General features: G+C 33.7%; 1 protein-coding gene across 1 annotated transcript in view; it reads right to left on the bottom strand.

Annotated features, from left to right (window-relative positions):
- LOC149568691 (proline-rich family protein) overlaps window positions 1-11,254 on the bottom strand; it is a 47,538-nt gene extending 36,284 nt beyond the window's left edge. The window contains exon 1 of the mRNA XM_089821581.1: window positions 10,978-11,254. Within this exon, the coding sequence (XP_089677707.1) occupies window positions 10,978-11,166 (189 nt within the window). The 5' untranslated portion in view covers window positions 11,167-11,254. The remainder of the gene's footprint in view (window positions 1-10,977) is intronic.
- Between the last annotated feature and the right edge of the window lie 2,292 nt (window positions 11,255-13,546).

Consider the following 13,546-nt stretch of genomic DNA (forward strand, 5'->3'; position numbering starts at 1 on the left):
TCTCTGCACAATCAAGTAAGGAGCATGTAACCCTAAAAGGAAATATTTGATATAAGACTTTGAAGTATTATAAAGTCTACCCTAAAATAAGTCTGCAAAGTGGAGAAAGCTTGCGTATGCAACTGGAGAGCTTGTGCAGATATGCATGAGAATCCACCCAGGCACTCACAGATCTGCTATGGAAATGAGAGCCTCCAATCAATATTACACTCCAAACAACGAACATTGCCTATCTGCCTGATTAAAGAAAGCCACTTTCTTGCTCACCACATTACTGCAAAAGATAACGCAGTTTGCAGGCAAGCCAGCCAAGAAGTAGACAACGTTGGAATGGACCTTCCCACAAATAGAACTGGTTAGCCCAGGTAGACATGGGCCGACAAATGGAGGCATTAAACCAATACTGCTTTGCCAATGGAAAATTATCCCGAGTGCAGACCTAGCAGACAGAGTCTACAATCCATTTCCGTAAGAGAACAAAGCAGGGAGAACTGATATAGTCCGTTTAGAAAATTGTAGTACAAAAAAGGTATCAGATTCATAATCATGGGTTTCTGCAAAGTTCATATGTATGGAGTGAACTTATGACTCATCATTCGCCACACACATAGCTTTCCAAAATGATAAGTGCAAGCGAACAAGGATGACTATATAGATCCCCCATGTTTGGCGCCATTCTCTTAAACCTCAATTCTAAATGAAAAGAGGCATTGTGAGATGACCACTACAAATGCTGATGTTCATGAGGATTAGATTGAGAGCCTGAGAATTAAATTAGAAGTTAATCAATGTGCAGAATGAATATAACTAGAGAAAATGATGATGCTAGAATTCCTTATCATACTAGCCATAATAGAGCTTGGCTGTAGATGAAAATTCTTAATGATAAAATAAAGGATCCTTCCATGCTTATTAAGCATTGGGCTTATGGCATACTGGGGCCCATCAATCTCTAGCTCAAATGATCATTGCAACTATAGGAGGGCATGCACATAAACAATCCACTTCCAAACAGCTGAATGCTATAATGAAATGTGGATTCCAGTTGATAGTCTTTTTAGTTTTTACTAGTAGCTGATAAAGACTGTGGGCAGCATTTGAGTAATAGTGAATGAAAATTCTTAAGGCTTAGAAAACTCTATAGATCTGAAATGGTGTATGGAGTGAGCCACTCATGCAGGTCCTTGACTTGATTAAATTATTTAGAAATACCATGTATTACATACTCTCCATTAGGAATGTCAAGTCTTAAATGAGGCTTGCTCAAAAGACCACTGGATTTACATGTGGTCCATACTCTCAATTATGCGTTCAAAGTACTTGCATGAGGTTTACTCAAAAGGTCATTCAGCTTGTTGGGGAAGGAGAACAAGAACTAGCTACTTATGGGCAAGGCAGTTAACCCCAGGTCTTGTGCTAGAACTAGGTATCGTCTGATCAGTCTACGAAATATTTTTGAAATGTAGCTGGCAAACATCATTGATGACGAATGTATAGGACTTTTCAAAGAATTTATATAGAAGATTTGTTCATAAAAACTACAAATGCATTGGTGAAGGCTGAAGGCATGACTAACCCCTTTTAAAGGGCAAACTTTGCATTGGAAAATTGTCTTTCAAGAGGGCCACACAGACTTGATGATATCAAAATGTAAGGTTTAGCTTACCAATGTACTTGGCACTTGAAGCTGAACAAACAGATCAACAAGGGAGTGGCTACTGGTTTCTTGCATTGATTTTATTTGTAGCGTGATGATTTCTGACTGAATACTATTTTTTATTTTCAATATTCATCACTATAAGTAGAGCCATAAGGATACATAATTTGCTTGGTTGTATCCTTCCCTCCAGGACCTTTGCTTGATTCAGAACTTGAATGATCCCCAAAGGAGAAAATGCTTAAGGCTCCTAAAAACATCAAACTAAAAATTAACAAATATTTGATTGCTTTGCGGATGAATACATGTACGGGTCTACAAGGATGCATCCCAGCCCTAGGCCTAGTGTCTTGAGACATCCTAAAGGTAGTAGGATAAAGAGATAACATCTTCATGTCAGAGGAAAGGCCCCAAGGGCATCCAAATATCCCTCAACCCATGGTGCCCCTAAAAGAAAAAAAAACAATTAAGTTAAATATTTAAAAAACGAAAAAGTGAAGAGGTCCTACATTAAACCTAGACCTAAAAGGGGTCCCACCAAACCCCCAAAAAGTAAAGGATAAACTTTAAAATCATATCCCATGATCCTTTGAAGTCATTGAAGGATTAGGAGAGAAATCAAGAAGAGGAAAAGAGGAAAGAGAAAGGAAAGGAGATCAAGGGGGAAGAGGGAGAACACCTGCAATAACAAGTTCTTGAGGTATGCTCCCAATTCCCATAAAACATTGATCATTCATCTTTTCAATTATAAAGTTTTTGCATCAAACAACTGATTTCTAAATTTGTTTCGACTTTCAAGTTAAAAGGGTACTAGACAAACACTTGGCTGCTAAAAAAACCAAAGGGCTGAAATCCCCTAGGGTTTTGAAGCATCATAACATTGATGGAGCTTTGAGGGGTAACCCAAGGCTTTTGGAGGTTGGGTTTGTTCTCCAAGACTCTTCTAACACTTTTGTGGAGAGGAGAGGACTTCCTCTCATGGTGATTTCATTCTGAAAAAGGCACGGAGGGAGTGACAATCATTGAGATCTTTCTTAGGCTGCCTCTGCTAGGTCTAACCACTTGATTGTAGAAGGGGATTTTATAGTGATTATTTGATGGCTTAGTAAGATGTCTTCATGTGATATGTTTGATGATGTTCTTTTGTAGAATTAATGAAATAGACGATTGCTAAGAAAAATTGGATGTGGATTGGTCATGTTTCCTTGACTTGATTAGTGACCAAGTTGATTCAATGGAGGGATTGGAGTGTCTTCTTACTGCTGGTGTGGCTTTGTTGAATGTGTAGTTGTGTCTTCAAGCACTCAATTAGCTTCTCTTGTTTGGAGGAGAATTTTTATTGTGGCAAAAATCCCTCTATTGCCATAAGCTTGATCATAGTTTGTCCTCTGTGAGACCACCCCATGTCCGTTATAACTTATTATCATTGTTGAGAGCTTCTTTGGCCTCACTTTAATATCATTTTTGCAACAAGATTTGTAGTACTAGTGTCACATCAACAAGATGCACTTCTCACATGTGAAGAACCTCATGTGCCAACCTTATTTTTCATCTTTATTTTTCGTTCCTTTCTTAGAATAGGCTTTTCAACAATTTCATTGTACCCATAAGAAATTCATATTGTTCCATGTCTTGAACTGAGACCTTTTCATTGCTAATATTGAGTCATACTTCAAACCTTTTGTGATCATCTATATTGCTGTTTTGGTCTGTACACGATATTTATGCAAGCTGAATAAATAAGATTTCCAACACATCTAAAAAGCCATATGTCAAAGTTCAAAAAATAGAGAAATGGAAAAAGATCTACTAAGCATGAAAAAAGACTCCTGCAAGAATAGAGTAGGGTATATAATTTGTTTGATCTTTCTCACCTCAATAAGGCAACTAATCATTGTTTCATTCCATTAGTTGAGCTACCTCAGTTGAAGAAATAAAGGAAGTTGATTTTGATTGTTTAAAAGATTGTTCATTTAATGGTGTAAAAATCCCAGGTTTTTGATATGTTGTAACTTGTACTAGCACTTGCAGATTTTATGTCTGTTTCAAGTTATCTTCTCAATGCATATGTATATTATATTAAGAGGCATGTTTGCGTAGAGACATGTCTCTTTTGACTCTCATTAGTTATCAATAACATTTGCCTATTATCATGATTAAGAATGTAATAAATAAGTTTCATACATATATTAATATATTAAATTAGTTGAAGTATATATATCTTCACTGAGTTTTATCCAGCTGAAACTACACTAACATCAACAATCCCTCTTAGTTAGGAAGGATAAACATATGAATAGATATTACCTCAATGTAATATCAGGAATGGCTGAATTTAAGAATATCTTTGATTTGAAGATGTCCACCATTTTGATATCGTTTAAGATATCATGAGTAATAGCCTCCAGAATATCAACACATGATATTCACCAAGTACTCTAAGCAATGGCCTCCTGAATATCAACACGTGATATTCACCAAGTACTCTGAGCAATGGCCTCCTGAATATCAATTCATATGATATTCACTAAGTACTCTAATGGTTACAAGGGTAATGGCCTCTTGAATACCATGTCACGTGATATTCACCAAGTACATATGACATCTATATAAACATATCATAGACCGTCAATGTTATGACATCTATCACTTAGTTGTGGATTTACAAGATATAATCTATCATGATTTGCTTAGAAATTGTAAATGTCTATCACAATAGAAAAACTTAAGTTATTGTAAGATTGTCACTTTTCAATAACTTCTTCAAATACAAGTGACAATCATTTGGAAGTTGTCACTTCCTCATGATGCACATAGAGGGGGTAGGCCCATACACACGTGACATCAAAATTTTACATGGAGTCACCACGAATATTGTCTTGTGGTGTTGTCATGACATCCACCGTGAACCATATCAGGGAATAAGGGTTTTCACCTCAAACTTCTCTCCCATAGAGACGGATGTATTATAATACATCTTAGGTAATCATTGATGTTGAGTCTCCCTCTCAATAAGGCTCTGATCTATTACTTCAAGCTTGTCTTCAATAAAGTACAAACTTCACTTTGACAGAAGACCTGGAGAAAATATCAGTTGTCAGATCTTTAGTAATAATGTACTTTAAATGAATAGTATTCCCAAGTATCCATCTAATCACTAGAGAAACCATCTTAACATGTTTTATTCCCTCTAAATAAATATGATAAAGATCCTCAAATGTCAACTGAAACATATCCTTTGTCTACTCCCTCTCTTTCCAAGGTTGCCTCTCATGAAATGTCAAGCTCCTTGATATAGAAGGATACTCATTATCTCAATCATCAAAGATATTTGCTTCAAGAGCCTCAATTTATATAGCATGATCATCAAATGACTAATGAATTCTAGATAAAAACTTCTTTGGAACTAATAATATAAGAGTGAATCCTGCACTATATTTGGTAGCATGCCTAATGTGCGATTTTGTTTTTCCTACAAGTACATCCCTGAAGATAAAGGACTAGATCAAGGTAAATAGATCTTATAGTGTGTATAGAAATACAAATAAGAGAGAGACTACAATGAGTAGATACATGTCATAGTCAAGAATAATAAGTACTTATTTGCACATCAACATCATTAATACAAGTTTTTCCGATGAAGGTCCATCGAAAAACGCCTTCCATATAAGCATTTGTCAACTAATTTGAGTACATCATTTGTGCTCCCATCTCTCATTATGAAGGTTTCTATAAGACTTTAGTTGTGAAGTAAACATACTTTCAGATTGTTTGAGAGACATCTCCCCCTTTAATCATCTCCCCTCTAAGGATGGTTCAAATTGGAACTTGGATGGTGTCTCTTCTCTAACATCTCCCTTCTAAAGATGGTTCAAATGGGAATAGAACATTGGTTATTATTCCCCCCATAATGTAAAATTCTCACTCTTATATTGTTTTTGTATCATATCAATTATGGAAAACTTATTTCTGTTCTTTTTCTTCTTTACAAAGAATCATCCTTATCTCAAGATGCTCATTAACATCCTTCCTGATGCAACTTGCTTCTTTCTTCCTTCCCAAATGTTTGCTTGGATCATGAAAATGAATCTTTAGTAATGGTCACTAAATCCTCAAATTAAATCTTAATATCCTTTGAGATTGGAAAGAATTTAATGCATCTTGACTGAAGGAACTACAACATCAATAAAATTCACCACCTACAAGGAAAATCACGTTGTTCTAGAGACAACTACCACAGATCAAGAGTCACCTTCTAGCTCTTAATATAACATTTGTACTGTCAAAGATGTTGAAAGATTATCAGATCTAGGACAATAATCTTGACACTACATAAGAACCGCCACTGAGCCTGTCTAATATGCTTCAAATAAAAATATCCACACACAAACCCTGCTCAAAATATTTGCAGCCCCAAACACAAAGAGTAAAACAAACCACCAATTGCCTCCATTCAATGCCGAATATCAATGATCAGTTCACAAATTTGTGAAAGATATCCCATATGGTTCACAACTCCAATGACTTTAATCAACAACCTTCTTCAATGCAATGTTGATGACGATTTATTCATGCTATCATTCTCACATGCCTATGTTATTCAAATGAATTTTAACTCATTTTATATTGTCCTGCTCCAAACCGAATCTTCATACAGTAGTAAAATTAGAAGAATATTGTCGAAAGAACAAATAGTTTTCACGATGATCTCTTAACTCTTAACCATCAAGTAGTAACGCCAATATAGAGAGTCCATGATAGAAATTATGTAAGCAGTGTAAGCTAATGTTTGGAAGACCCGATGCCTCCAATAATTATTTCATGTGTCTGTGTCTGAATAATATCTCATCTAGAATTATTTTATGTATCAATATCCTCTATTAATGAAGAGTCTGAGTTCCCCAATGATAAAGAAAATGCTTATGCAAGTTCAACATTTAATTGTAAAGCCTTTTCTGGATGGTTGATCAACCATTCCATTTATAACTCAGCATGATTGGAATCAGAAGAGATTATAGATTGTAGCAAGCCTTCAGACAGTCAAACACTCCCATTGAAGAAATATGTCAACTCAGATCTTCTAGGACCCTATGTCCAGATGTGCCTACATACTTTATGTCTCTGAAATCTATCCATGTCAATAGTCATCAATACAATCAACTCTCAATCCCAAATCCATATTAAGTAAAGAAGGATCCATGTCGGGCCAAAATAATAAATCCTGAAAGCCAACCAAACTGTAAGGTCAAATTACACAAGCATGGTCGTCGCTCACATACACAAGACTTAATCCGATGATTGTTAATTTGATGGTGACATAAAACTGAGTCACTTCAACATATACAATATACCCCTCTTTACTACTTAGTAAGGCATATCCAAAGTGACAAACTACACCAAGAGACATCCGTAGATTTTTATAGCGCAATGTTGACTGCATTTCAAATATTGTTGGGAAGTCAACATGCTGGGCAAATAAAATTAGGGTACCATAAAGAAATGCATTGGTGCTCCTGGTGGTCACGTCCACATTTAACATGTTCAAATGTCACAACCAGTGCTCAGACATTTTTATACTACATATATACTTTTTCCAAATTCATCAGATGTTAATATCTTATCAAGTATGAATCTGCACTATTCTATAACAGTTGAAGATCATTTTGGTTCCCTAATTTAGGTTGCACGACTTCTTCTTTTTGTTTAATGTTTTTGTATCCTTCAAGGCTCTTGGGCAGCTTTGACCTTTCACTTGTCCACATCTGCAAAGTCTCATTACTATGGTGCCTACAATAATATATTTGGAATCTTCAGTTGCATTTTGTTGCAAAATACGGGCAAATTTTGATTCATTATTTTGGTCAACGCCTTTCGCTATGGGATTCTTAGTGCTTTTTGATACTCTGGTGGTAAGCAATATAAATTATTATAGGAGCTTCCCTTAGTGCCTCATTGCGATATTTCTTGATACAGTCCACAGTGACATTTCTTACTATACCACACCCTTGTATGGCCTTTTCATCGGTCATCGATTGCACTGTTCTCACTGTGATCGATGCGGACCTCACACCGTGCATCTTAGACTTTAGGCCGCTCTTTGCAATACTTCATTTAGTGAAACCCATACACAACGTCACATTTTTAACCCTAAATTTTTCAGACTCCAAATACGATAATATGTTGGATACATGATTTTTCATATCAAATTATTGAACTTACTAACAGGCCTAGGGGTCGCCTGCTCTAATACCATGTTAAACTCCCAGGTTTTGGATATGCTGTAACTTGTAATAGCACTCATAGATTTTATGTGTGTTTCAAGTTACCTTCTCAATGCATATGTATATGATATTAAGAGGCATGTCTCCTGGAGACATGTCTCTTTGACTCTCATAAGTTATCAATTAACATTTGCATATTTGCATATATCTCAATTGCATGGATTATTTTGAAAATACAAAAATATTTTTATCGGTATCCATTAAATTAGTTTTCAGGGTTGTGAGTTTTCTGATATTTCAGTAGGATGTTGATTGTAGTATTTTTCAATTTATCTAGAGTTGGTAAAACTAATTCAGTAATATGCTAAATGTTATGATAAATGAAATTTAATGGAAATAATAAGATTGTTTAGAAATAAATCATATTATTGTTTTTGCAAGATTATAAAGTTATACTATATTCTTTATGATTATTTTCTGAGATCGATTTATATTGTAACGACATTGCCAATATAAATATTTGTTGCTGTCCAAGTTTAAATTTCTGATGGTGTTGTACTTTGAATCCGAGATTGGAAACTACTTTCCTCGTAATATTTTCCATGATTTTATTGGCTATCATACTTGAACATGGGCACTGTATTCATTGGCAAGATATTTAAGGTATGCTGCCTAATTTTCTACCGCCAGGAAAACATTCTTCTAATGTGGTATCATCTCATCTGCTGACGTGGAACCCACCATATTCCTATCCAAGGCCACTACCTTTTCCAACATTGACCAAAATACTCACTGATTGTTTATCAGCTAACATGTCACATATTTTAAGAAAGATGTCTTCAAAAAGCAAAACCAATTTGTCTAATGTGGTTAAGGCTACCCTTTAACCAAGTAAGGCGCATTTATTTAAGAAGGATTTTGATTTTTTTATATGTTAATAAAACAAATCCATTTGATCGACTGTTTATTTATGACTTATGGCATTAACTTTGCATACCATTCTTATGTGCTGGGCATGATTATCATTCAGGTTCTTCTTCTTGTTTTCATTTCACTTTAAAAACAATTTGAGTTATAGCCCTTGAGTTATTCAGCATGATATTCGAATTTAGTACTTGAAGATTTCAATAGCAGAATTTTGGTGGACTGGGGAACAAATTGTAGAAACAATTCATCATTCAAAAATTCTCTCAAACATATCAGCATAATTAGGTATTTAGTATTTTACGACTTCTTTAGATTCCATATCAACTGTTTGATGAAATGCCAATATGCAAAATACTGGATTATTATTTAACATTACACCTGTTCTGGATTTGTTCATATCATTCACAATTGTAACACTGGATGGTTTATCACCAGTAGCTACTTATTTTATTACTATAGATTTTGGATGGTTGACCGCCAGACCACTATACCTGACTGTTATGATCCCGGTCAGTTACCAATTGGATCCTATTTTAATTTTCACTACATTTTCCCCCTTGCATGGCATGTATCAGAATTAAGTGAATTAGTCTACCATTTTGGCATTGACACAATTCTGTTTGCATTCAATCTGTTTCACTTGATCTGAATTTGCATTCACTATGAACCACTTTGGCTTGATGAATTCTATGATTTGCATTAATAATAGATTGAACAACAAGCTGCTAATATTTTTCATGTAATTTCTCTATCCTTAAGTCTCCATGTGCTCTCACCTTGCCCACAGAACTGGGTGAAGAAAGTGAGAGAATATTTAGTGAACTGGGTGAAGAAATTGTTAGAATATATTAGTAACTGGGTGAAGAAAGTGTTAGAATTACAGTGATCACAAAAAAATTTATAAGGATTTGAGCCAATGACCTACAGATGTTATTACAAATACCAACTCTTTATTGGTGTGTGAGCATCTTGTGACATTTGTAATACAGGCATAAGACAAGGATAATCTCTCCGTAAATGATGAGTACTTTGGGGTCCCTTGCTTAGTTTCCACCTTCACAACAAGTTGAAAAGTTTTTTTTAAGTGGGTGATGGTAGAGTGTTCTTACTCTTTTTAAAGATGAGAAACAGCACTTGAAGGAAGTTGATGGGAAGAACCTCATCTATGGCTTGTACCACTTTTTAATGAATAAAATTAATGAAGAAGGTGAAAGTTTCAAAAATAGTAAGTTTAAAAGATCTGTGCATTAATTTGAGAATTCAAAAGACTATAAATTTGATTTCTAGAGAATACAAGATGGAATGAAAAATATAGATTAAAAGATAGAAGAAGGTGAAAGTTTAAAAGATCTGTGCATTAATTTGAGAAGTCAAAAGACTTTATAAATTTGATTTCTAGAGAATACAAGATGGAATGAAAAATATAGATTATCTACAGATTGCTACTCTTTGATCAGGATGGACTTTTATCAATAATATTGATGACTTTCTCGCAGATTTAAGATGTGGGGATTTATGCTCTGCAGTGCAAAGCTCTGCTTTTTTTCCGTAAAGATACTAATAGTATTTAGACCAGACAACTCTACATGTGGGTCATGATAAATTCATGGGCTCCCGTTTCATTTGAGACAATGTTCTAGGGCATTTGCATCTACAACACATAATTCTGCTTTCCTTCAGTCAATCGAACATGTTTACATATTTTTTACAAAAAATCTAGAGAATAGTTGCTTCATCAATAATTAACTACTTTTATCATCAGCATCCGACAGGGCAACCCACCTGTCTTTTTCATTTTTTTTTAAATTACCAACCTGGATTATTGTTACCTAAAACTAAACCTAACATGAGACTTTAGCCTGGCCAGAATACTTACACAAGTGATAAGGACACTTTACACATATTGTAACTGCATTGCTCCTGCTGTATTACTTCATGTTTTAATGTAATTTAACAAATCCAATTACTAAATAGAATAATCATATGATGATTCATTGAGATTTAACTGTCTTGTTTCGACCCGATTTAAATAAACCTATATTTCAGAGGAATAGTATCCATGAACCCATCTCTTGCAACCATAAATGATCAACAAAAACCCAAATATTTTAAGTTTAAAAATTTGTCAAAAGTTTCACAAAACAATAATTCACTGGGCAAAGATTTGGTTACCTCTTTTTCTGGGGCGCAGTCTTCTTCATTACAATCTTCAGCCTGCGCACTGACTCTCACGCTGATCAATCTGTTCTTATGAAATGTTTTGCGGTAATTCAAGGCTGTGCTTCTGGGCAATGCACGGGAGTTGAGATTGAGTCTGCCGGGAATTGAACAATGCGCGCTGCACGTTGCGGCCTGGGCCATGCCTGCACTTGCCACGGACTACCCAACCGAATGATTGTGTTTTGGGGATAAAACTGCAGAGAAGATTCACGTACACTGCCTGCAGAGTAGGCACCCAAGGGCGTGGCATATCTATTGATAAAAGGCAAAACATTTGTGAACGAATGTTGCACCACGTAAGCGTGCTCCATCACTATGGATAGAGTGCACCTAGAGCGGGTTTTGTGCTACTTACGTTGGAGTGAAGCTTTTAGGCTACCTATAATATTTGTGTTGATTCTTCATTCGCTGAGTTTATTAGTCCAGCCTATTTATAGGCTGAGACTTATGTTTTCACCTGATTTTAGGCTATTAGTTTGCCTTACAAGCTGTGCCTTTGCAAAATATTAAACATGATTTCCAATGTTTGAAGTGTCTTTTTTTTTTTTGAATTTTTGAAAAGTATTTCTTTTTTCTTATTGGTTGACCCTATTTTTGCTAGGGGTTTAATTAATTTTTTATTCTGAAAATTAGAAAAAAATTGTCTAATCAACTAAAAAAAATTTTAAAGTAAATTTAAGTCTCCATATCTCTAGACTTTCTCTTTATATATTATATGCTATATAATATATATAACTAGTAGTATGGAGAAAGGAAAGGACTCAGAATTAAATTATAAAATTTATTATAGAAGTTAATTAAATTTTATAAATGTTATTAAATTTTATTATATGCTTTATTTTATATAATAATTTTTTTGAAATATATATATATATAAAATCCCTAATCTCCTTCATTATTATAATTTTAAAATGAGATTTAAGTTTAGCATTCAAATTAGTTTTACAAGTAAAGTTAGAGTTTAGTATGGGAATTCAATTAAGATTAGATTTACTATTACGTTAGGTTAGGGTCAATAATAGAATTGCATTTAGAGATAAGCACCACAATATTTACCCATTTAATGTTTATATTGAAAAAAAAGTTTGAGTAATTTTTTATTTTAGGAGATAGTAATGAAATACATATTATTTAAATAGATTGATAGTAAATACGCTAGAATAAATTCATAAATTATGAAGAAAATTTGAAGTCATCATATAAATGAAATTATTTAAGTTAATTGATTTAAAATAATATTGTACCTATTGATTTAAAATAAAATATATATGTTCAAACAACACTTTCCTCTAATTTTCTCTAATTTTCTATTTCATTATTCTATGTTCTTATATTATAAAAGAATTAAATTTTATTTTAAAACTTATAAAATTAATTTACTTGATTTACTCTTTAATAATTATTAGTTTATATTACTTTATTTTAATTTTCTTCTTATAATTATTTACAATCATTTACTTATGCCAATGTTTGTTCAATCTATTCAAACAATATTTATTTTTTTACTATTAGGCTGGACTCTTGCTGTAACACAGCTCTTGTTAATGTTGCATTGACCTTGCATGGTTTGCTTGAATATTAGTACCAATAGCACCTTACTGTGGAATAGGCGGGCACACTAAAGAGTTGTGTAAGATCAAGAGAGATGGGGTATACCAAAGAGTTGTGTAAGGACAGAGTTGCAAGGTAAAATATGTAAAGTAAATATTGATGGAAGTAAATGTCAAATTCTATGACAAAAATATAGGTAATTAGAGAGTAGAAATAGAAATAGAGAAAAATGTATGATGAAATTTGTAGAGGAAAAATATGATAAGAGTAATTAAGTATCAAATTTATGACATGGTGTAAGTGTGAATATTAGTGTTAAATTATATACAAGTTGCAATTGGTATGAATATAGAGTACAAGAGTAGGCATTAGCTTAATGTTGGAGACATGTTCTAAGCATACCAAAAAGAAGCAGGTAATTAGAGAGTAGAAATAGAAGCAAAGAAAAATGTATGATCAAATATGCAAAGGAAAAATATGATAAGAATAATTAAGTGTCAAATCTATGACATGAATATAGAGCACAAGAGTGGGCATTAGCTTAATGTTGGAGACATGTTCTAAGCATACTTCTTAAAAAGTATCAATAGTCTTCATAGAAGATTAAACCTTCCTACTATTTTAGATTTTTTGAGTAGATAGGAAAGAATTCCTTTGGTTGGGATTATCTATTTATGTGAAGACATTTTTAGCGATAAATATTGACTAGTTATCTATTTATGTGAAGATGTTTTTAGCGATAAATATTGACTAGTTAAGATGGTTGTGTTGAATAAATGATAAGAGGGTGTTGTTCTTCCTTTTAGATATCTTGCACATAAAACTCGAAAAGTTACAATTGTAGTTAAAAAATGTGTACAAACTGGTGAAACAAGTCAAATTTGTAATCAACCTTTCTATAAACCACAATTTATGTGGGTGGGGGGTGGCAATCCATTATCCAATTAATCCCAATTTTCACAATAAAAGT

The sequence above is a fragment of the Cupressus sempervirens genome, chromosome 3 (genome assembly GCF_028749045.1).
Source record: "Cupressus sempervirens isolate cs-2001-9-10 chromosome 3, ASM2874904v1, whole genome shotgun sequence".
Classification (NCBI taxonomy): Eukaryota; Viridiplantae; Streptophyta; class Pinopsida; order Cupressales; family Cupressaceae; genus Cupressus; species Cupressus sempervirens.